Genomic DNA, 24,577 nt, shown 5'->3' on the forward strand with positions numbered 1-24,577 from the left:
GCAACGCCTCATTGATTCAAGTTTTATCATGAGATTGTAGCAATTCAGTCATATCTTCAGGATTCACTTCTGATTCTAGTTCTCTGGCTAGTTCTACCATATCTGTGGTTACTTTCTTCACTGACATCTTGAACTCTGTCTATGAGGCTGAAATTCACTTCTTCCAAACTCCTTCTAATTATATTTTACTCCCCCCATTTGAATCTCAAATGTTCTTAATGACATCTAGAATAGTGAATCTTTTCCGGAGGTTTCTAATTGATTTTACCCAGATCTATCAAAGGAACTGTAACCTATGGCAGCTATAGCCTATGAAAAGTATTTCTTTAAAAAAAAAAGTATTTCTTAAACAATAAAACTTGAACCTTGTAATTATTCCTTGATTTATGGGCTGCAGAATGGATGTTGTATTAATAGGCATGAAAACATTAATCTCCTTTTACATCTCTGTTAGAATTGCTGGGTGACTAGTTGCATTGTCAATGAGCAGTAAAACTTTGAAAAGATTTTTTTTTTCTGAGCAGTAGGTCTAAATAGTGGGCTTAAATATTTAGTAAACCATGCTATAAACAGATGTACTATCATCCATGCCTTATTGTTACATTCATAAAGCACAGGGAGAGTGGATTTAGCATAATTCTTAAGGGCCACATGATTTTCAGAATGGTCAATGAGCATTGGTTTCAACTTCAAGTTACTAGCTGCATTAGCCCTTAACAAGAGAGTTACCCTGTCTCTTGAAGCTTTGAAGCCAGGCATTGACTTCTCTTCTCTACTATGAAAGTTTTAGGTGGTCTCTTCTTCCAAAACAATATAAAGTCATGTCATCTACACTGGAAATCTGTTGTTGAATGCATCACCTTCATTAGTGACTTTAACTCTATTTCCTGATTAGCTTGCTGCAGCTTCTACATTGCACTTGGGACTTTATCTTGCACTTTAATGTTATGGACATGGCTTCTTTCCTTAAACCTCACAAACCAACAACCTCTGCTACCTTTCCACTTTTCATGTTTTTTTTGAGACAGGGTATCACTCTGTCACCCAGGCTGGAGTGCAGTGGCACAATCATAGCTTACTGCAACCTCTGTCTCCTGGGCTCAAGTGATCCTCCTATCTCAGCCTCCTGAGTTGCTGGGACTACAGGGGTGCACCACCCCATCTGGCTAATTTTTGTATTTTGTATAGAGACAGGGTTTCACTATGTTGCCCAGGCTGGTCTTGAACTACTGGGTTCAAGCGATCCGCCCACCTTACCCTCCCAAAGTAATGGGATTACAGGCATGAGCCACAGGACCCTGCCTACCTTTCAACTTTTCTTTGGCAGCTTCCTCACCTCTCTCAGATTCTAGAGAATTGAAGAGTTAGGGCCTTGCTCTGGATTAGACTTTGGCTTAAGGGAATGTTGTGGGTGGTTTGATCTTTAATCCAGACAACTAAAAGTCTGTATCAGCCATAAATCTGTTTTTCTTTCTTATTATTTGTGTATTCACTGGAGTAGCACTTTTAATTTTCCTTTGCATTCACAACCTGGCTAACCATATGGCACAAGAGGCCTAGGCTTTGGTCTATCTTGGTTTTCAGCATGACTTTCTCACTAAGCGTAATGATTTCTAGCTTTTGATTTAAAGTGTGGGACATGTGACTCTTCCTTTCACTTGAATATGTAGAAGCCAATAGGCCAACAGTAAGACTATTAACTGGCCTAATTTCAATATTGCTGTGTCTCAGGAAATAGGGAGGCCTGAGGTAGGGAGAGAGATGGGGGGACAGCCTATCAGTGGAGCAGTCAGAACATACAACATTTATCAATTAAGTTTGCCATCTTACATGGGCATGATGTGGTGCCCCAAAACAATTACAACAGTGACATCACTGATCACTGATCACAGATCACCATAACAGATACAATAATAATTAAAAAGTTTGAAATACAGCAAGAATTACCTACATGTGACATAGACAAATGTGAGTACAAGCCATTGGAAAAATAGTGCCAATAGACTTGCTCAATGCAGGGTTGCCACAAACCTTCAATTTGTAAAAAATGCAATATCTGTGAAGCACAAAAAATGAAGCATAATAAAGCAAAAGGCAATACAACAAGGTATGCCTGTATTGTAATGAAAAGCTACATGGGCAGAACTAATGACTTTTGAAAAATAAATTTTCTGATGTTAAAAATACCTTGCATTCTTGAGAATACAGTTGTTGAAGTTAGAAGTGTGGTTGTGAATAAAAATACTAGAATCTGTACATAAAATATTCTGCTAGGTTATTTAAAACAAAACCCACAGAATATAGACAATGGGAATAAACACAAAATTCACTGAAACCTACAGAGCCTTGGTGCACAGTTGTGCAGAGTTCTCCATCTTGAAAGCCACTTTTTAAATGGTGGGAATTCCTCATTGGCTTATCAACATCTTAGCTTATTTGAAGTTAGGCTAAGTTTTTCTTCTGTGTTCCATTGTGATAAATCATTAATTTTGAAGGCTAATTTTTGCCAGTCAAAAATTTGGTTGTGACAATGATCCTAAAATGTTAAAAAAGAAAACAAGAAAGGAAAGGAGGGGAGGGATGGTGGGAAGAAAAAAAAGAAGGAAAGAAAAAGGAGGAACAAAGTGCAGATCTGTTCAACTGAGAGTATTCTACACAGGTCTAATTTAATGATTGTGTCATGGTTTATAGTTCTTTCTTGTATATTTTACATGGAATGAAGAACAGTTACATTATCTAAGGATTCAAGTACATAGACTATATATTTTTTTAAAAATACTATTCAAATATAACAATTGAATAATATTGTCTGTTGAACATCTTTTACCTAGCCCTAATCACTCAAATAAATCACACAGATGGATTTTTCAAACTCCTATCTGCAAAGTTGTGTTATACCAAAAACAGTGATTTTATGCAATAACAAGAACAGGACTTTATAGGTATGTAGATGCACTTCTGTATGATTTGTCAAATTGTTTGAATATGTACAGTAGTACATATTGATCCTTTACAATTAAGTTAGCATCTTTGATTTTCTATTCTAGAAATGAGGAGAGCTTGGATTATTAGGACACTAAGGGCCTTAGCACTCACTGCTCCATCTGCTTAACACACTCTTTCTTTGCATGATTTGCTGTCTTACTTCTTCAGGTCTCTGCTCCAACATAACCTAGTCACACAAAGACCCTGCCAGCACTCCCTATCTTCTTTGCCCTTGTTTTTCCCCTCCATTCATAGTAATTATCACCATTTGATATATTCTATATTCACTTTGTTTCTTGAGACAGAGTCTTACTCTGTTGCCCAGGCTGGAGTCCAACAGTGCGATCTCAGCTCACTGCAACCTTGGCCTCCCAGGTTAAAGACATTCTCGTGCCTCAGCCTCCTGAGGAGCTGGGATTACAGGCGTGTGCCAACTCGCCTGGCTTATTTTTGTATTTTTAGTAGAGACAGGGTTACGCCATGTTGGCCAGGCTGGTTTCAATCCAACTGCCTCAACCTTCCAAAGTGCTGGGATTACAGGCGTGACCCGGCTCTATATTCTCTTTTTAATTTGATTATTGACTGTCTTCCTCCACTAGAATACAAGATCATGGCGAGCAGGGGCTTTATTTTGTTCATAACAGTACTTGGTGCATTGAAAGTGCATGATAAAGTATTTGTTGAGTGAGTGAATGAATGCTCAGGAAGGAGGATAGCACCTATTCATCCTCATAAAATTTGGAAAGACTCAGGCACATCACTAACATAATATCAAACGAGCTATAGGAAAAGATCTATCTATTTCAATTCTTTCTTCACTTTGGCTGAGACTCAGCCTGGATACAGAAGGCAGTTCATAGACTCTTCTTTCACAGATGGATGCCCAACCTGGCCAGGCTATTTAACAAATGCTACATACTTGCTCCCTACTCCGGTCTCCTCATTCGGCTTCAAAAGCCTGTCCAAAGGAGGAGAGGCTTCTTTATCTTGGTCGTAATGAGATGTGACTTTTCTCAGCTTAGAACCTTGAGAAATACACCTGCTCGTGGCCAACACATATTGAGTAACTTTCTCCCAGGGTATACATTACCCCAGGGGAGAGATGGAGGCATTGACAGAGGTTGCATAAATCCTCTGGGTCACTCTGGTTCACTTCAGGCTCTCCAGTGCAAATGGACAGATAGGGTGTCTTTGAGGGACCTAAGGAGCTCAGAGCAATGAGAGTGGATCAGCATTTCCTTATGAACCAGAATTGAGTCCAAGTTCCAGCTCTTACCTAAGTGGCATTGCTAGAAGCTTTTGATCTCTCTGGCAGCTTTAGTTTCTTATCTATGTAGCACAAGAATGCTATACTTTCTTTCTCACCTCCAGAGGTCACCTTCAGTTCTGAAGTCTTACTCCCACCTCTTTGCAGATGACAAAATGAGGCCCAGAGGAGGGACAGGTCTTGCCCAGTCACCTAGCTGATGAAATGTAGAAACAGGACTGGAATTCAGGTTCCATTATGGACTGAAACTTAGTTCTCAAGCCCATGGATCTCAAATGTCTCAGTTTTAAAACTCTTTGATCATGAGCCTCTTTGGTGAGAAACGGATGGGTCATTTAAGTAAGTGGCAAGTCAAACTCTACTGATGGGTAATAGGAGGGGACATAGAAGAAAAAAACAAAACCTGAAGATAATTCGTCTTACTTAGGATACTATTCTAGGACTCTGTTGTCTGCTCTTACAGAAACTTACTATAATCAATGAGGTAAATGGGGTTACTTTTGTAAGTAAAATTTGCATTTACAGCTTTATTAAATATCATGAATGTGCACTGATTCATTAATGACAGACTTTATAGCAAGACTGGATTACATTAGTTGGGCACAAAATGGCAGTAATTTGTACTACAGGCTTTGAGAATATGTGTTTTATGACTTACCTCACTATATGTTCGACTTTGTAGTAACACTAATCCTAAAATCTCCCAACCCTTCCTTCTTCTATATTCAATCACTTTTGTTTATCTAGCTTTCTTCTCTTCCTTTCCAAGATATATCTACATCTACTGTTTCACTTTATTCTCACTTTATAAAATAAAGACTACACAGCATGGAGATTATTATATTGACGGTAGAAAATGAAGACATTGGAATGTGCAGATGTTAAAGGAATGCTAAAAAAAAGAGAAACATTGGACTGCATGTTATCTATCCACATCTTCTATTTAGCTTCATTTGTTAAATCTAAATAAGCAACGTACAGTTGGTATGTACTACCAGTCAGGATACAGCATTATCTTATCCTTACTGTATAAAATTATACTCCCTAAATGGTATTCATTAATGAAGGGATTCACTGATAAATAATATTACAGATTTCACTTCTGTTTGTGAGCAAAACTTCTGAATGGCATTCATATGCTGAAAAAAGGCACTTGAGAGCAAATGCGTAGCTAGAAGTAATCATTTTTGATAGGAGTCATAGAAGCCTTCCCGTGGGTCTCTGTTTATATATGCATAAAATTGGCATCATGATTATATAGTAAAAGTCTGTGGATAATTCTAACTGAAATACTTCAGAAGGGATTTTAGCATCTTGTCTTTAGCATATTACCCAGCAATAATTGTAATAGAAATGATGATGATGATAACTATATTGAGCACTTACTAAGTGCCAGGTACATATTACCCCATTTAATCCTACATGTAAGAACCCTGTGAGGTAGGAGTTGTTTTTATTCTTGTATAGGTGAGAAAACTGAGGCACAGAGAGGTGACATAAGCTTGTCCAGAGTCCCAAGGCTAGTAGTCTGGTTCTTAGGCATGAGTGGCCATGATTATGGACATGTGAAAGGTTTTGCTGTTTTAACAAAGACAAACCCCACCTACCATTCTGAAGTCCTCTTCGAACTTGAAAGCTCCGCCTCCCGTGGCACACAGGGTGGTGTGAAGGCTAGAGAAGTTTTTCTCACTGCCCATCTGAATGAACCTGTGCATAGCACAGCTGGGAAAGCGGATGAAGTGCAGGTTCCCTTTGCGTCCACACATGGTCAGGTTTTTCAGTTCCAGGTGGACGTCTCGGATCCCAGTTTTCCCATAAGCAGTATTAGAAGTCAAATACTTCCGGATGCTCTTCAGGTTCTCTACTTCCTCTTGCTCCTCTTCAGCTGTAATATCCTTCGGTTCGAAGTAGACCAATTTAACCAGCGTTCCACCGATGTCCATGCCAAACCATGGGAATGCTAAAGGACAGAAAGAAAGAGCGCTGATGAAAGCTATGCGTGCAAAGAAGTGCTCAGTTTTTCAATATTAAATAAGCAAATGCAGTGGTGTCATATCTACATGTGCATTTAACATTCAATTTATTTAAATTCAACTACATGTGCCTAGAAGGAGTCACAGATAGAGAAAATTTTACAATTGAAAGAGTGCCCATGGCTCTGCTCACACGCCACTGCACTCCACTCAGAATTGAGTGAGATGAGAAATAGGATTCTGCAGTTCCCTAAGGCAGTCTCAATTCCTGTGTGCTTCCTAGGGCTCAAGTATCTCACCAAGCTGAGTGTTATTCTAATATTTAAATGTAGATATATATATATTTTGCATACATCCTGGATCCCAATTGCTAACTATTTTTGTCAGAATCTTCACCAAAAAAATTGATCTGCTTCAGTCCTAGAGGAAAAACTGACCATGCTGGGTGTGGCAAGAGATGGTACATTAGTCTCTAACCTAGGGCGCATTTCAATGATTCCATTTTTTTGCTTTATGAACTGACTTTAGAAGATGTGATTCCACTGTTTTAATCTATACAATATATAGAATGGGGAAAGAGAGAGGAAGTAGACTATGAGAGATGATGCGCAGACACGAAATTCTAAAAAGAACAACTCGCATTATATCTGATTTCTTTCTGCATTAAACAGAGACATACTGTCTATTCCAAATAGCCTGCTCAGAAGTTCTCAACCTGGCTGCCTTTTAGAATCAGCTGCGAAGCTTTTAATATTCAATTTCTGGCCTCCTCTCGCACATATTCTGTTTAACTCAGGCATGGTATCCAGACATCTTTTAAAAGTTCCCCAGTGGTTCCAATCTGCAGACTTGGAAACTAGTAAACCAGAGGAACCATGGCCAGGTCTGAGATACAAAGGCATGCCTCCAGGTGAAAGTCTACTTAATATGCTTGTGATGCTTATCTATGATAATATGAATCTCCATCATGATGATTTTTATTGTTATAAAAGCTCTTTATTGTTAAGAGCTGACATGAGCAGAGGTGAGCTACCTAAACAGTCTGACTTTATTTAGAGACAGCCTGGAAAGTTAATGCCATGCTGTCAAATGCTCTGCAATGAACACAGAGCAAACCCAAATGGGAACCCAAAGGTTGGCGTCTTCCTTTTTATTTCCCTCACAGAATCCATTGGCAAAATCTGAAACTAATATTAAAACTGAGTTTAAAGACTCAGGGTGCAAAAATGGCTTTCTTCCCAGTTTCTTTTATTTCAGCCCTAGAGAACATCCATATAAACCCTTGTCAAATTCTCTACACTGCCAGAAACATCAGTGGGCCCTACAGAAGGTCTTTTTTCTAGGCACCCCTACTAATACTTAGTTTTCAATTCAGGAGGGCTGAGGGAGGACTGCCTAGCAGGAAACCATTTCTGGAAACAAAATCTTCTTTCTTCTGTCTCACTATTGTTATTTCGGTTATGATCCAAGATAGCTGCTTCTCACCTGTTGAGCAGGAACTCTAGCATTATAGAAAAATAAAATTCCAGGCCCTCAAAAGATTAAGAGCAACAAATTTCACTGACAAGACCAAGTTAACAAATGTCTCGTTTTCTTTGCAGACGTTTACAAAGCAAATTCCACAACCAGTGTAGGCTGGGAAACTCGCTTGTCCTAGCAGGAGATGAAAAAACTGGAAACTGGTCATCCCCATTTGTTGATTCAGCTCACAGATGAAGTCTGTTGGTTTATTCGCTAAAACTCACTGCCAGCATGGGTCACAGTGTAGGAGCAGCATGCTATAACAGTTAAAGCCCCAGATTGGGATTCCGAACATCTGCTTCCCTGAAGCAGCAGACAGTAAGTAGCTCACTGTAACTCCTTCCACCTCTTTGGATTTTAATTTCCTTATCTGTAAAAGGAATGGGTTGCATTAAAATGATCTCAAATTTCTTCCCTGCTGTCAACTTTCCATGAATTCCTTAAGAAATACAAAAGAAAAATTGCAAGTAACCCAAATCATAGAGTCTGACCACAGTTTTTTTGGGTGGAGTTTTAAACTCCCCGGAAATATACTATGGCATGTTAACAAATGCCTGGGCTATGCTACCAGTGCTGCAGTTGCAATCCATTCTCATCAGAGTGGGGAAGATGCCTACTATGGATAGGATGGGGGAAGGGTATTTTGGAACATTGCTGGGAAATATTTTGGAAATATTTTGACAACATCTATTACAATTGAAAGTACACATGCATTTTTAACTCAGCAAAACCCTTTCCTGGGCCATAAAAAAAACACAAGAATTCCAGGGTAGGCATAAGAATGTTCACTGCAGCATCTTTTATCATGCTCAAATCAAAAAACAAAAACAAAACCAAGGCAAATTGGAAACAAGATGAGTGTCCTTTAACAGGGAAACTGTTCAATAAAATGTATGACTTCCAAACTGTAGAATATTAGGCAGCTATTAAAAAGAGAGTGAGGCCAAGTGCACTGGCTCACACCTGTAATCCTAGCACTTTGGGAGGCTGAGACAGGCAGATTGCTTGAGTTCAGGAGTTTGAGACCAGCCTGGGCAACATGACGAAACCCCATCTCTACCAAAATACAAAAATCAGCCAGGTGTGGTGGTGCACGTCTGTAGTCCCGGCTACTTGGGAGGCTGAGGTGGGAAGATAACATGATCCAGGGAGGCAGAGGTTGCAGCGAGCCGAGATTGCACCACTGCACTCCAGCCTGGGTGACAGAGTGAGACCTCCCCCAGTCCTCAAAAAAAGAATGAAATCTATTCCAGTAGGCTAGAAATATTTCCCCAATCTTCTGTTAATAAGAAAAGCAAGAGATGCCTACAAGTGTAAATAACTTTTTAAGTCTATTTGGTTTAGGGAGAGGAAGGGAGGAAGGAAGGAAGAAGGAAGGAAGGGAGAAGAGAAGAAAGGTAGGAAGCATAATCTCTAATATGTTCATGATTATATGAGCCTGCAGAAAAGCACAGAAGGCCCCCAGTTGTTAATATGTATAGGAGTGGCAGAATGAGTAGGTTGTATAGGTGGTGGCTAGAGATCCAGGAAAAGGGATTCTATACTTAGAGCTTTCAGTACATGCAGATAAGAAAAAAAAAGAAAGAATTACGCAGTAATGAAAAATAGGAGATACTTCGGCATAACAAGAACCAAACAAGCTGTGTAAACCCCAGAAAACAAACTAGTTCTGTACCAGAAATGCAGAATTGGCTCAGGTTCAGCTGCTGTCAGACTTCTGGAAGGAAGAGCCCGCACATAACCTTTTATGTGGTTGGATGTTGGTAAATACAGGTAACTGAAAAGAGGTCTCACTTTTAAAACACTGTAGGTGACACCTGAACATTTTATGTTATTCAGAACCCTGGTTCCTTCTTCCTGCTTCATCTCCTGCTCATTTTGAAGCCATTTCAAAGTTTTTCTTAGCAACTCAACAAAACAATTGGAAAAAGTATAGAGTTTTGAAATTTCAGCTAAATGTTATATCATTAGTTTGGATTAAGGTAAGAGAGATAAGAATTATCTTATCTCCGGGGTTTCACCATGTTGCCTAAGCTGGTCTTGAACTCCTGGACTCAAGTGATCTGCCCACCTCAGCTTCTTAAAGGAACTACAGTATTAGTTTAAGTGGCAAAAGAAATTGGCTTTTCTTTACCTTTGTTTATTTCTTACCTTCATGAAAAATCTAATGCTCTTCTAGTGACATTTATTGCTTTTTCAGGACACTGTCTTATATTAAATGTAAAATTTTATTCATCTTCCTGATATCAAGATCTGCTAAACCTAAGCTTCCCATGCACAAGCTGTGGATGGAGACAGAAAAGAAGGGAAAGGAAGAACATCTTAGTGCAGCTATGATCCATGACTCACGTTTTCTTTAATCTAGGATACCCAGATGCTTTGATCAATTCAGATGAACAACTAATAACAGCTTATTCTGTGTTTGCCAAGAGGAGTGATGTTGCTTTTAGATACAGGAAGTTTGTATTCACCCCTTATTGCTCCTTAAACCAGATGTCATTTTAAAATATTTCCAGAGTATTCATCAACAATGTACAGCAGGAAGCCAGGCTCAAACTTCACAGGAAGACTTTTGCAAACAAATAAACTGACCCACTCATTCAAAATGGTTTTCACTGTGGTGAGGTGTGTATAAGCCAGAAACTGATGTTCACAAAACCAAGTGCTACAGATAAAAACGGCTGTACATCCATCTTTGATCAACATATTTTAAATAAAAGGAACTAATTCCTAGAGAAAATTCTGTACATGCGCATGAGGAGACACACACAAAATGTTCACTGCAGCGATTTGTAATAATAAAAAATGGTAACAATCTAGAAGTTCATCAATATGTAAATAAAATGACATATTTATATGATGGAATACTACATAGTTATGAGAATCAATTATATTTATACACCTCAAAAGGCATTTTAGAGCTGTTTGCCTGTAGTCCCAGCTTCTCAAGCAGCTGAGGCAGGAGAATCTCTTGAACCCACGAGTTCAAGGTTGTAGTGTACTACGACTATACCTGGGAATAGTCGCTGCACTCTGGCCTGGGCAGCATAGCGAAAACCCATCTCTAAAAATAAAAAAAGACAGGCGCAGTGGTTCACACCTGTAATCCCAGCACTTTGGGAGGCTGAGGCAGGCGGATCTTGAAGTCAGGAGTTTGAGACCAGCCTGCGAACATAGTGAAACGCTATCTCTACTAAACATAGTGAAACCCTATCTCTACAAAAATTGGCCGGGCAGGCTGGTGGGTGCCTGCAGTTTCAGCTACTTGGGAGACTGAGGCAGGAGAATTGCTTGAATCCAGGAGTCGGAGGTTGCAGTGAGCCGAGATCACTCTACTGCACTCCAACCTGGGCGACACAGCGAGACTCCATCTCAAAAAAAAAAAAGTATCTTACTGGAAAGGAACTCAAAAACAACGTTGAAGGAAAACTTTAGTGGTGGACAAAGGTGATAGACACATTGTTACTTCCAGGCCAGAGCATTTAATTATAGGCATGAGACCTTCCAGAGCTTTCCCTCTGCTATGGTGGTGGGAAGCATTTCGGGTAGTGGCTGATCTGTAAGCCTAGGTCCTGAAGTGAGGCCACAGCTAATCTACAATGAATATAGAGCATAAGCACAAAAGGAACCTTTGTTCTTTTAAACCATTGAGATTTGGATGTTGTTTGTTACTGCAAAAGATGTTTGTTACTGCAAAAGAACCTGGCCTGTTCCAACTGATAAAGTTAAGTGCTGCTTTAACCACTACAACAAAATGTGGTAGTGGCTTAGCAGCAGGGAGTGAAGAAATTGATTCTGGAGACTGGCACAGCATTTGGTAAAACGATCATGTATGATAACTTGGAAGGCAGATAATAGACCTAAAGAATGAGCAGATCTAGTGAAAGACGTTGAAAGTCTAATGTTAGTAGCGTGTATTGATTACTATTGACTGCATTTTAAAAGGTATAATGAAAAAAGAGAGAGATGAGCATGTAATTGACTGGTTTATAGATGAAAGAAAAGGGAATAGAGTCCATTAAGTTGCACTTGTATGGCTGGAAAAAGCAGCCGTTTCTCTCTCCCAACAGATAGAATGGCTACCACCCCCACTGTTAACACTCTGAAAGGGTTAAGATGTCTCCAATAAAGATATAGTTGACATTGTGGCTTCCTGGTTAATTCTTTCAATTAGAATAGCTTAAGGGAAAACATGCTAAACTTGTAGCTCTCTCAACAAAGCCACTATCAACAAATAAAGGCATGGAAGCAAAAACACAAAGGAATAAGCAAATACAAGTATGCTTAGAAGGAATTGAGGGCTTAACTCTTGGCATATGGAAACAAATTGGAATAAAATAGATGAGAAACCAATTTTCTTTTGAAAAATAATTGTACTGCCAAAGAAACTGCAATCTCACACCTAAAACAGCTGGGAAAACTGTTCAAGACCTAAAAAACCTCTGGAGCCCTCAACTCTCTAAAGCCAGGAAGCAGTCGAGAAGGCTGCTCAGTCTCTAACACAGGCATATTCTTCAGTGTTCACTTTAGATGCAATCGAAGAGTCTACTGGGAAATAAAAGATACCTCTCAAGGGGTGGAGCCAAGGGCTGAAGACAACAATGGACTGGGAAGGCTCTTCCAGGGAGAAGAATCAGGACCCTAAAGGACCCTTCACCTACAAGGCAGGGGGCCCAGAGGGATTTCAGAATTGCTTCAGCATTTTAGAATGACTGAGCGCCAGTGACTGCTGGGTATCTCCCATTCACCCCCTTTCTGAATGGGAGTATAGATTAATTTTCCAATCTTTGTTTTACCATTATATACTAATATACAATGTGGGGGGGGGGGTGGTGAAGAGCAGATAACTTGCCACTTTTAATTCAGAAGTCTCTAGATCAAGAGGAACCACATCCAGAGTTGATGTAGAAATGACTTTATATCATCCCCTGAGTAAGAGCCTAAATTAGGCATCATCCAGATACTGTGCTGGGTGAGACTTTGGGTCAGTCTCTTTTGGGGAATGAATGAATGTATTTTGCCTGTAAGAGGGCGAGTGAGACAAATATCTGGTAACCAGAAGAGCAACCTGTATCACTAGTACAGCTGGCCAAATATTTCTGGTCTCTTCCTTCCAGGTCCATGGGGTCAGAATGCAACTCTTGGCCATTTTATACTTGAGCTGGGCAATGTTCCTAACCTAGCTGGTAAGTTGTGAATGGAAATGGTGTACATCACTTTCAGGCAAGAATACTTCTGGGTAGTGTGAGACCCTTCCAGATTCTTTCTGTTACCATAACCAGCAAAATTTAAGACAATGATTCTATTATCTGGGTCTCAAAACAAAGATGAGTCAGCCACCTCTCAATGAACTTGTGCTGTAAGAAATAAACTTTTGTTGTTTTAAGCCACAGAGATTTGAAGGTTATTTGTTACTGCAGAATAATCTTGCCTATACTGACTAATATACCCCTAAATCAAAATCTTTTGCTGTTTTTAAAGCTGGAAAAATTTCCTCTCTGGCAGAACTAGATATAGGAACTGTCACGATCACAGACAAACATGTGGTAGCTGAGTGATAGAAAGGTATATAGGTCCTGCTATATTTATTTCTGTCTAAAAATTTCTTAAAATACAAACCAAGATTGTCAATCTGGTAGCAGTTAAAACTGAAATAAATCTGCATTTCAAATATTGTGGCAAAAACATTTTAAAACTTTATTGGTAGTTGATGTTTTAAACAATGCCTATTTCTTGAAGACTTTTTCAGAATTCTAGAATAGTCTCTGGGGGTCATTTATGCTTCCTGCAGTAGCTATCAAGGGTACAGTAAACTCCAAATAGCCTAAATGAGCAAAGCCATGAGGTGAAAAAAACCCCAAAAAGATTTCCTATCAATCGAGAAAAAAATTTTAAAAAGCTAAGGGAGCGTGGCATGAGAAAATCAACCTCCTCTTGGTTTCACAGTATAAACTAAATGTAAAATCTCAGTCTCTCTAAAACCAGCTGCAGAGCTTTAAGAAGTGTTCCTGGTGAGGGACAAGTGTTCCTCGTGATATTCCCTAATGCCAATGTCTTCCTGAATGTAAATCAGGCACCCAAGCGCTCAAGATGAGCTTCTGTGGGCATGGATTTGACTCAGCAGTCAGTTGTTGCCATGGAGAGTAACAATTCTCTCAAGGTTCTACCAAGTTGGAGTTATGTGTGATTACTGTGAATAGGGGGCAGCAGGACTGAAATTTCTTTTTCCTATATTTGTAAAGATTTGTTAAGCAAACCAACAGGGGGGAAAGATGTTTAAGGATCATGTGATCAACAGAAAAAAAGCTTTAAAGCACTTCTGTTGCGGGAAGTCAGGGACCCCAAATGGAGATACCGGCTGAAGCCGTGGCAGAAGAACATAAATTGTAAAGATTTCGTGGACATTTATTAGTTCCCCAAATTAATACTTTTATAATTTCTTATGCCTGTCTTTACTGCAATCTCTGAATATAAACTGTGAAGATTTCATGGACATTTATCACTTCCCCAATCAATACTCTTATAATTTCCTATGTGTCTTTACTTTAATCTCTTAATCCTGTCATCTTTGTAAGCTGAGGATGTATGTCGCCTCAGGACCCTGTGATGATGGCATTAACTGCACAAATTGTTTGTAAAACATGTGTGTTTGAACAATATGAAATCTAGGCATCCTAAAAAGGAACAGGATAACAGCGATTTTCAGGGAACAAGGGAAATAACCATAAGGTGTGACTGCCTGAGGGGCTGGGCAGAACAGAGTCATATTTCTCTTCCCGCAGAAAGCGAATAGGAGAAATACTGCTGAATTCTTTTCCCAGCAAGGAATAACCCTGGGAAAGGAATGCATTCCCAGGGGGTGGTCTCTAAAATGGCCACTCTGGGAGTGTCTGCCTTATGTGGTTGAAGATAAGAGATGAAATATGCCCTGGTCTCCTGCAGCAAGATTAGGAAATTCCAGCCTGGTGAATTCTAGTCAGACCGGTTATCTGCTCTCGAACCCTGTTTCCTGTTAAGATATTTATCAATGACAATGCGTGCCCAGCAGGACATGGAACCTCATCAGTAATTCTAATTTCACCCTGGCCCTGTGATCTTGCTCTGCCTCTCTGCCCTTTTGATCTTTTATTGCCCTTTCAAGCATGTGATCTTTGTGACTTGCTCCCTGTTTGTACCCCCTCCCTTTCTGAAATCCCTAATAAAAACTTGCTGGTTTTGCTGCTCAGGGGGCATCACAAAACCTGCCAATACGTGATGTCACTGCCGGAGGCCCAGCTGTAAAATTTCTTTCTTTGTACTCTTTATTTCTCAGACCAGCCAACACTTAGGGAAAATAGAAAAGAACCTATGTTGAAATATTGGGTCTGGTTCCCCCAATACACTCCAAAGATATTTTACACCAAATGAATATTAATTATGTTCAAGTTGCCTAAGGATGTCCACAAGTTTAAAAAAATTCCTTAAGGCCGGGTGCAGAGGCTCACGCCTGTAATCCCAGCACTTTGGGAGGCCGAGATGGGCAGATCGTCTGAGGTTGGGAGTTTGAGACCAACCTGACCAACGTTGAGAAACCCTGTCTCTACTAAAAATACAAAATTAGCCTGGTGTGGTGGCACATGCCTGTAATCCTAGCTACTCAGGAGGCTGAGGCAGAAGAATTGCTTGAACCCAGGAGGCAGAGGCTGCAGTGAGCCGAGATGATGCTACTGCACTCCAGCCTGGGCAATAAGAGTACAAACTCTGTCTCAAAAAATAAATAAATAAATAAATAAAAATCCTTGTTAAATCTAATTGTGTAATAAATTATGTCTTTAAAAATTTCCTATCTCTGAGGACTAACCTTCCTTTCACTACGTACAAATTTGGTTGACAGTATAACAAAATTATTTGATAATATATTCACAGAAACATTTAATGTTAAGAGGTGGAAGGAACCTTAGGTTGGGTCCAACATCCTGTTTACAAATAAGAAAACTGAGACTTAGAAAGATCAAGGAATTGTCCAAGGTTAGTCACAATAGGTATCTAAGCCCATTTTCAGTTTCATGAACCCATAAATCCCCATTTTGGTAGGTTGGTCTGAGGTGAGGTGTCTGTTGCTTACAACCAAGAATATTCCAAGAGTCAGAATTTGTGTGGGCAAGTTTCTTACTTGAGCCATTTACTAGTCTTTATTTTTACTTTTGGGGGGATAGAGTCTCACTCTGCTGCCCAGGCTGGAATGCAATGGCAAGATCTTGGCTCACTGCAACCTCAACCTCCTGTGTTCAAGCAATTCTCCTGTCTCAGCCTCCTGAGTAGCTGGGATTAGAGGGGTGTGTCACCACACCTTGCTAATTTTTGTAGTTTTAGGAGAGATGGGATTTTGCTATGTTGGCCAGACTGGTCTTGAACTCCTGACCTCAAGTGATCCACTTGCCTTGGCCTCCCAAAGTGCTGGGATTACAGGCATGAGCCACTCCATCTGGCCCATTTACTAGTCTTTAAATGGAGGTCGATTAACCTACCACTAAAGTCCTGTCTAGTTCTCACATTCTTTCATCCTAAATATACATATGCAAAGACCTCCAAAACCATACTTTTAATAGCATGAAACACAGTTGAAAACCTAATAACTATTTAAGGACCTTGAAGAAACTAGTGAATATAAAATTTAATAAAAGTGTTTCCCTAATACTGTAAAGAAACCCATAATTATCGCACACAGAGCAATCTGTTGAACATTAAATACTCTATGAAAAGAAATTTGAGTCATGGGTTCTTTCAAATTAATGCGTACCAGATTTCCTTAGTTTGAATTTTAGTTATAAGGTAATTACCCAGTGTTGGCAAGAGTACAAGCTCATATACTACCACTGGGAATATAAACTGGTATAATCTTTCTATGGGTTTATTTGGAAATATATATTAAAAAGCTCCAGATTCCTATACCCTTTTGTATGTTGGTTCTATTTTACCCTAAAAGAAATTACGTGTGCATCCAAAAATTTAGCTTTAAAAAATACTGAAAATATTGAAGTTGTGTTTATAATAAGAAAACTAATTTATTGTCCAAAAACAGAGGGCTGATTAAACAAATAATTATTCATTAACACAAAGGATAGCACACCACCATTAAAATCACTTTGTAGGACATCATTTAATGATGTGAGACAAATGTTCATTATCTATCATTAGGTGAAAAGGGCCGGGATTAAATGGTACATTTCATGTGGTTATAATTTTGTTTAAAAATTAAATGGCGATTTGGACACACACACACAAAAAGACTAGAAACTTTAGACCAAAATATTAATAGCTGGATCATGGATTGGAGTGATTTTTTTTCTTCCTCTGGCTCTTCTGCCACCTTTTTTTTTTTTTTTTTTTTTGAGACGGAGTCTTGCTCTGTCGCCTAGGCTGGAGTGCAGTGGTGCGATCTCGGCTCACTGCAAGCTCCGCCTCCTGGGTTCACACCACTCTCCTGCCTCAGCCTCCTGAGTAGCTGGGACTACAGGTGCCCGCCACCATGCCTGGCTAATTTTTTTTTTTTTTTTTTTTTTTTTAGTAGAGACGAGGTTTCACTGTGTTAACCAAGATGGTCTCGATCTCCTGACCTCGTGATTCTCCCGCCTTGGCCTCCCAAAGTGCTGGGATTACAGGTGTGAGCCACTGTGCTGGGCCTTTTTTATTTTTTTATTTTTTTTAATAATAATCAACACACTTGAACTTCATAATCAGAGCTATTTTTAAATTCTTAAAAACTTCTCTGTAATGATGCAAAAGAAAACGAAATTGTTTTAACTTTGCTTCAGTGAACAGATAGCAGATCTGTGGTCCTGCCCATAGAAAATAGTATGCCTTCATTCCCTAACTCAACAATAGTTCCTTCTCTTCTCATGCAACAGCCTGCCCATATCAAACCAATTATCAAAATCCACTGAACACAAGTCATCAAGAGTGGCAGGGGTAAGCCCAACTCCCAAGAGCAAAGTTGTTCAGCCTGTTAGACGCTCAATACCATGAGGGTTCCCTCAGGGTGGGAAGAGGCTGATTCACCCACTGCATGTTAAACTCAGCAAAAATTGTATGTTAAACTTACACTGAAGAGGACACACATATGTTTGTGGGATGGAATCGCTGTGGGAAAGTGTACAGTCACAACCTCGTGTGACAATCATCTTTATTCAACTGGCACAGCCCCAGATTCCTATCAGCTTTCTCCTCTCACCCAGACATGGGCTCATCATATTCTAGTATTTGAGAGGGAAAAGGAGAACAGCAAGAATTCCTTCCAGAACTTCCGAGGCATGTAGAAGTATTATTGTTGGAGTCACACAGAGACTTAGGTCTGAATTTCATCACCGCTGCTGCTCAGGGTTAACTCATCTATTAGGCTCAAGAGGCATAGTGGCTAGGACCTGCCATACTTTTAGGCACCCATGAAATAGTTTAATTTATTTTAAAATCAGAAGAAAATATATGAACTTTTAGGGTAAGGAAAATATAATTTACTATATAATATTAATACATTCATCTTTATGCCAACAATAATAAGATATAATTTTTATTTATTATTTATGGAGGAAGGGGACCCATGAAGGCAAAAGTACCTAGGCCCATAAAAGGCATCCTCTACATTTTGCTCCACACCCATCTTCAGGTTAAAACTGGCATGATACCATACCACCATCCATTTTGCACTTGCAGTTTGAACCTGGTCTCTGTGACTTGTTTACAATCACATTTCCATAAAGCAACTTTAATTTTACTATTTAGTGCAACTAAATTATAAAGTCAAAGTTTTAGTTATATTTATTTTTTTAAATGACTGGCCACATTTAACCACATGGTTTCTCAAATTTGCCTAATCATAAAAAATCACCTAAGGCACTTGTTAAAAATACAGACTCCCAGGACATCACCTAGAGATTCTGATTCAGTGGGATAGGAGTCACGTCCCACAAAATGCTTTCAACAAGGGGTCCCTGTAATTCTCACTCGTCAAGTTCAGAACTACTATTCCAGTTGAATCAAAATGAATACTGTAAGTAGCTGGACTACATTTCTTTGTTTTTTTGGGATGGGGCCTCACTCTGTTGCCCAGGCTGCAGTGTAGTGGTGTTATCACAGCTCACTGCAGCCTCTACTTCCCAGGCTCAACTGTTCCTCCCACCTCAGTGTCCTGAGTAGCTAGGACTATAGGTGTGCACTACCACTTCCAGCTAATTTTTACATTTTTTTGGTAGAGACAGGGGTTAGCCATGTTGCCCAGGCAGGCCTTGAACTCCTGGGCTCAAGTGCTTCTCCTCCTCAGCCTCCCAAAGTGCTGGAATTACAGGCGTGAGCCACCATGCCCAGCTTGGACTACGTTTAAAAAGTGAGAAACTGTAGTTTGAAGGAGTAGCTCTTGCTTGAAACTGAGGGCAGAACTCTGAGGCAGACAGCTGAGGGCAATGCACAGCCACCAACTGGCAGGTGTTCCCATTCCCAGACACATCTAATTGCTTGTTAATGGAATTACTTATTGGCAATTTATAGCATGAGTGCCATAGGTGATTTTCAAATTTTAAATACAGTTTTTGAAGTACTAGGTATTATCCAGCCATGACTAAACCCCATGGCTGTGGTTTAGAAACATTCCACATATAATTAAATTCCCTAGATGGGCTCCTCTCTCCCCCCGACTGCCATCTTAAAAGTAAGCATGCACTCCTCCATCAAGAGGTTAGCTCTGGCAACAGTACTCACATATTTAGGTCACGCAGACAGACATTCTTTGATTTGCAACCCACGTGGCTGACCTTGACACAGACAACCATGTGAAATTAGAACAACAAATAGAAACACCAACATGAAAGCTATGTTGCTTTTATTTTATTTTTTAGGTTGAGAAGAAAAAAAAAACTCTTGCAGGGGCAAAGGAAGCCATGTCATTCTGATAGCACCATGAAGTGTATTCTTAGCTTGGATCTGGGCCAGGAGGAAGCAAGAATAAGATGAAGCTAGAGATAAGGAGACCCAAAAAATGTCAAGTCCATGAGGTTAATAAAAATTTGTTTTCCTTCAGTCTCTTCCTTAAGTCCCTGAGTAGCTCAGTGAGAGTGGTTTCTTTCCCAAGGTCCTGAAAACTCTCCATGCCATCCTCACAGGAAAATCAGAGAGAAAGATGAGTGTCACTCTAGGGACCAGTGAGCTCATCTTTTCCCCTTCATGCCTACAGTCAAGCTGTGTATTTCTGCTTCAGGTGTTAAGGAGAGGAAATGGCAGGCAGATGAAATTTGTTTCCCATTCCAAAGTTACATTCTCATGCTGTCCAGAGGAAGTGGGAGGAAAATACACTTACAGACAGCTACAGTCATCACCCCTATTTCTCACCAAGAAGCTGCCAGTTCTGCCCAATCTAGAGGCAACAGAAGATAAGTATCAACTTTCTGTGTGGTCCTCAGCTTTAATTATGCCACTTTCTTCATCAGAAGTAGTCCCTGGACAAAAAAGAAGACTCCATGGTTTTGACCATGCAGGTGTGCGAAGGGACATGACCACCATGCGTCTGTGTGGCTGTCTCCAATGTGATCATTTCAGCAACCAGAGCTGAGCACAGCATCCACCCAGGAATGGCTCCTTCAACCTCCTAATGCCCAGCACTAAGGCTCAAGATGGTAATCTCATTACCTGCTTAAACAAATCCCCATTTAAACCACCAAGAGGTTTAGCTTTCTGTCTTGACAAGCCACCAGAGCGTGATTGCATACTCTAGGGATACTACTGACAATTTAATACCAGAGTGTGGTTAATTAAAGAGGCTTCAGGGAGAACAGCATTGCTGGGTGGCACAACCAGGTGGAACAACAGGTCTACCAGAAATGGGCATTGTTCAATTTATTTCTTAACTGTGAAAGTCTGGCAAATCTTTGAAGTTGAGCTGGGGGGCAGAGGACTGAGGAAAGGTATGCCAGCTGCTCACATGGCAACGCAAGCTGACAAAAACACCTACTTTAAATAATCTGAGACCAACTACAGTCACTCCTTCATATCTATGGCTCCAATCACGGATTCAATCAACTGCAGACTGAAAATATTTGAAAAAAAATTCCACGAAGTTCCAAAAAGCAAAACTTAAATTTGCCACGTGCTGGTGCTATAAAGAATCCATGTGAATAAAGTGACATGTAGGCATTGTAGTAGGTATTAAATCATCTAGAGATGATTTAAAGTATATGGGATGATATGCATAGATTACATGCAAATACTACGCCATTTTATACAAGGGAATTGGGCATCTAAGGATTTTGATACCCATGGGGGTCCTGGAACCAACACAATGGATACTGAGGGAAAATCGTTTGGGCTTATTCATTCATCGATTGAACAGATATTTATTTTGTTCCTAGACAGTGTGAGGCACTCTGCTAAACAGAGTCAGGATGCAGCAATGAGCCAGCCCCCTTGGCAGTTACATTCTAGTCCACAAAAACTGGTCATTAATTGAGAACAGTCTGGGAAGGAGTGAAAACTCTGCTGTGAGTGAAATCCACATTGTCCTAAAATCAGACATGACTTAATTAAAACAATCCTTTAATATTCACTAATGGTAGCTCTATGTATGGCACCCTCCTAAGCATAGTAACTATCACAAAGTCAAGTCTGACATTCCCTGGCCATCAAAGAAACTTGTAATTTCACTAGATATGAGACTAAAACTTATACAAGGTTTAAAATAATAAGATATAAGTGTTGGAGGATATAAGAGCTCTGGCCCACAGCAGGCAAATGAAAAGATGCTCAACATCACTGGCTATTAGGGAAAAGCACATCAAAACCACAATGAGATACGACTTAAAACCCACTAAGATTATAAGTTTTGAAAAATTGAAAACAACAAGTATTATGAAGATGTGGAGAAACGGGACTCCTCACACACCACTAGTGGAAATGCTAAATAGTACAGTCACTTCAGAAAACTGGCAGTTCTGCAAGAGGTTTAACAAAGATTACTATATGATCTAGCAATTCTAGTACTAGGTATATATACCCAAGAGAAATGAAAACTCATGTCCACACAAAAACCTTACATGAATGTTTATAGGTGCATTATTCACAATAGCCAAAAGGTAGAAACAACCCAAATGTTCATCAAGGGATGAACATGGATAAATAATGTGATAAATCCACCCCATAAAATATTATCTGGCAACAAAAAGGGACAAAATACTGATACATACTACAACACGGATGAATCCTGAAAACACTACGCTAAGTGAAAGCTGTCAATCAGAAAAAATCATGTATGATACGACTTTACTCATTTGAAATGTCCAGAATAAGCAAAACTCTAGCGACAGAAAATAGATTAGTTGCCTAGGGTTAGGGATTGTGAGGGAAACAGAGGAGTGACTGCTAATAATTTTCTGGGAGGGGATAAAATATTCTAAAGTTAATTGTGATAGTTGTACAACTCTATGAATACACTAAAAACCATAGAATTGCATCCTCTAAATGGATGAATTGTATGGTGTATGTGAATTATATCTTAATTTTCTCATTTCAAGATACATTTTTAAAATATAAATGCCAATTATATTAGTTCCTGAAGATAATCTTTCTAAAATGCACAACCCACTTCCCCATATTTTTAAACAAAACAGACTGAATGACATTTGAGGTCTTCTTGATGATTCACGGTCAAACGAGAATCAATTATTGTGCTCACTGTACACTGACGTCCTCAGGAATCATGTAAACTTGTGCTTCCTTGAGTGCTATGGTTTGAATCTTTTGTCTCTATTATAGTTTTCTATGTCTTGTTTTTGGGCTAAAGCTGTTAATTTCTCACAGCTGTCAGTGTTACTATAATATATCTATCCAGAACCTGCTGTGTCTGAATGCAGAGAAACCAGGAAAGCAAATCTGTTGAAACTGCATGTACAGTTATTATTTGTCAATGTAAAAATTAAAATTAAAAGAGAAGAGTAGATAGATTCTGAGGGAGAGCACAGGAACCACTCTCAAGTGTAAGATGCATGAGCATCTCTGACTTTATCTACTTCCCAACACTGATTTTTGGTTTTTAAATTTTTTTTTTTTTTTTTTTTTTTGAGACGGAGTCTCGCTCTGTGGCCCAGGCTGTAGGGCAGTGCTGCAATCTTGGCTCACTGCAAGTTCTGCCTCTCGGGTTCATGCCATTCTCCTGACTCAGCCTCCTGAGTAGCTGGGACTACAGGTGCCCACCACCACGCCCGGTTAATATTTTTTTTTTTTTTTTTTTGTATTTTTAGTAGAGACGGGGTTTCACTGTGTTAGCCAGGATGGTCTCAATCTCCTGACCTTGTGATCCACCCACCTCGGCCTCCCAAAGTGCTGGGATTACAGGCGTGAGCTACCGCGCCCCCAACACTGATTTTGATCACTCAGAAGTGTTTGCTTCCGTCCAGTGCTCAGCTGTCTTCAGGGTTATCACTGGCATCTCCTGGGGTTATAGGCATTGTAGTTAGAAGTGACAGGCATTGGCCAGGCGCGGTGGCTCAAGCCTGTAATCCCAGCACTTTGGGAGGCCGAGACGGGCGGATCACGAGGTCAGGAGATCAAAACCATCCTGGCTAACACGGTGAAACCCCGTCTCTACTAAAAAAATACAAAAAACTAGCCGGGCGAGGTGGTGGGCGCCTGTAGTCCCAGCTACTCAGGAGGCTGAGGCAGAAGAATGGCGTGAACCTGGGAGGCGGAGCTTGCAGTGAGCTGAGACCGGGCCACTGCACTCCAGCCTGGGCGGCAGAGCCAGACTCCGTCTCAAAAAAAAAAAAAAAAAAAAAAAAGAAGTGACAGGCATTGTAGTTACAAGTGAATTTTTTTTACCATAATAATTTTTATCAAAGGCACAGCTAGATGTAATATCTGACTAAGAAAAGGGATTCAAACTTCATAAAATATAAATATGAACATTCAAAATATTTTATTTGCCTGGGACCATTTAGTTTGGGGGCATAGTGTTCTTCCATACCATTAAGAGTGAGATTTTTTCAAATTCTTTAGCATTGGAACTTTTAAAAGTTCCATCTTAATTCTATTCCCAGACATGAAAGAGATAAAAGCGACATCTTATTTGCATTGTCTCATTTTACAAATCACGTCACATCTAATGTAAAGTTAATTAATGAGAACAATGATGCTTGTTCAACATAAAGGCTGGATACTGTCACTTATGGATGATAGCTGCAGTTTCATGAACTTCACCCATTTATTTCTGTACTTTATTTGGATCACACAATTTTGAAGAAAGTTTGAATCACAGAGAGCAGCTGCGAATCATAACTGTTCTTTTGAACAGCTTCCTTTGCAATCTCAGGGATTTCTTGAATCAAAACTGATTCAGCAGCTTGAAAAGATTTACTGAAAATGTTTCAGCTTCTTGCTGAATACTAAAAATATCTAACAACTCCTCACTTTGCTTGCAACACATATAAAAATCAAACAAAAAACATCCAAACCTTTTAATTAGTGCTAAAACTCTAAGACAGCATTACCAGGACTTGACAGGTTACCCATTTACTTGTTATGTAACTGACCTAAGCCAGGGTGAGAGGGTTTGCCAAGAAAATATGTCTAAGCCTTGACTAAAATTTAATTGATTCTGGTACACATGTGCTGAAGTAGTATATTAGCTTATGCAATCTTAAGTGGACAGATATATACAGGCCAAACTTTAAGACTTTAGAGCTACAAACTTGCCAATAAATAATTTATAGGAATTCAGAAGAATTTTATTCCAATGACTGTGAAAAATGAGTTAACCCAGCAGCAGCAGCAACAGTATATCAATTAACATTTAGGGCACACTATGTGCCATGTGCTA

At 39.6% G+C, this 24,577-nt stretch overlaps 1 protein-coding gene across 3 annotated transcripts in view; it reads right to left on the bottom strand.

Moving 5' to 3' along the window:
• The window catches only part of PANK1 (pantothenate kinase 1), a 122,331-nt gene that overhangs the window by 23,583 nt on the left and 74,171 nt on the right, over positions 1 to 24,577 (bottom strand). For all 3 annotated transcript variants that reach the window (XM_030941113.1, XM_030941112.1, XM_010380451.2), the window contains one exon: positions 5,860 to 6,212. In XM_030941113.1, the coding sequence (XP_030796973.1) occupies positions 5,860 to 6,212 (353 nt within the window). The remainder of the gene's footprint in view (positions 1 to 5,859; positions 6,213 to 24,577) is intronic.

The sequence above is a fragment of the Rhinopithecus roxellana genome, chromosome 11, assembly GCF_007565055.1.
Source record: "Rhinopithecus roxellana isolate Shanxi Qingling chromosome 11, ASM756505v1, whole genome shotgun sequence".
Classification (NCBI taxonomy): Eukaryota; Metazoa; Chordata; class Mammalia; order Primates; family Cercopithecidae; genus Rhinopithecus; species Rhinopithecus roxellana.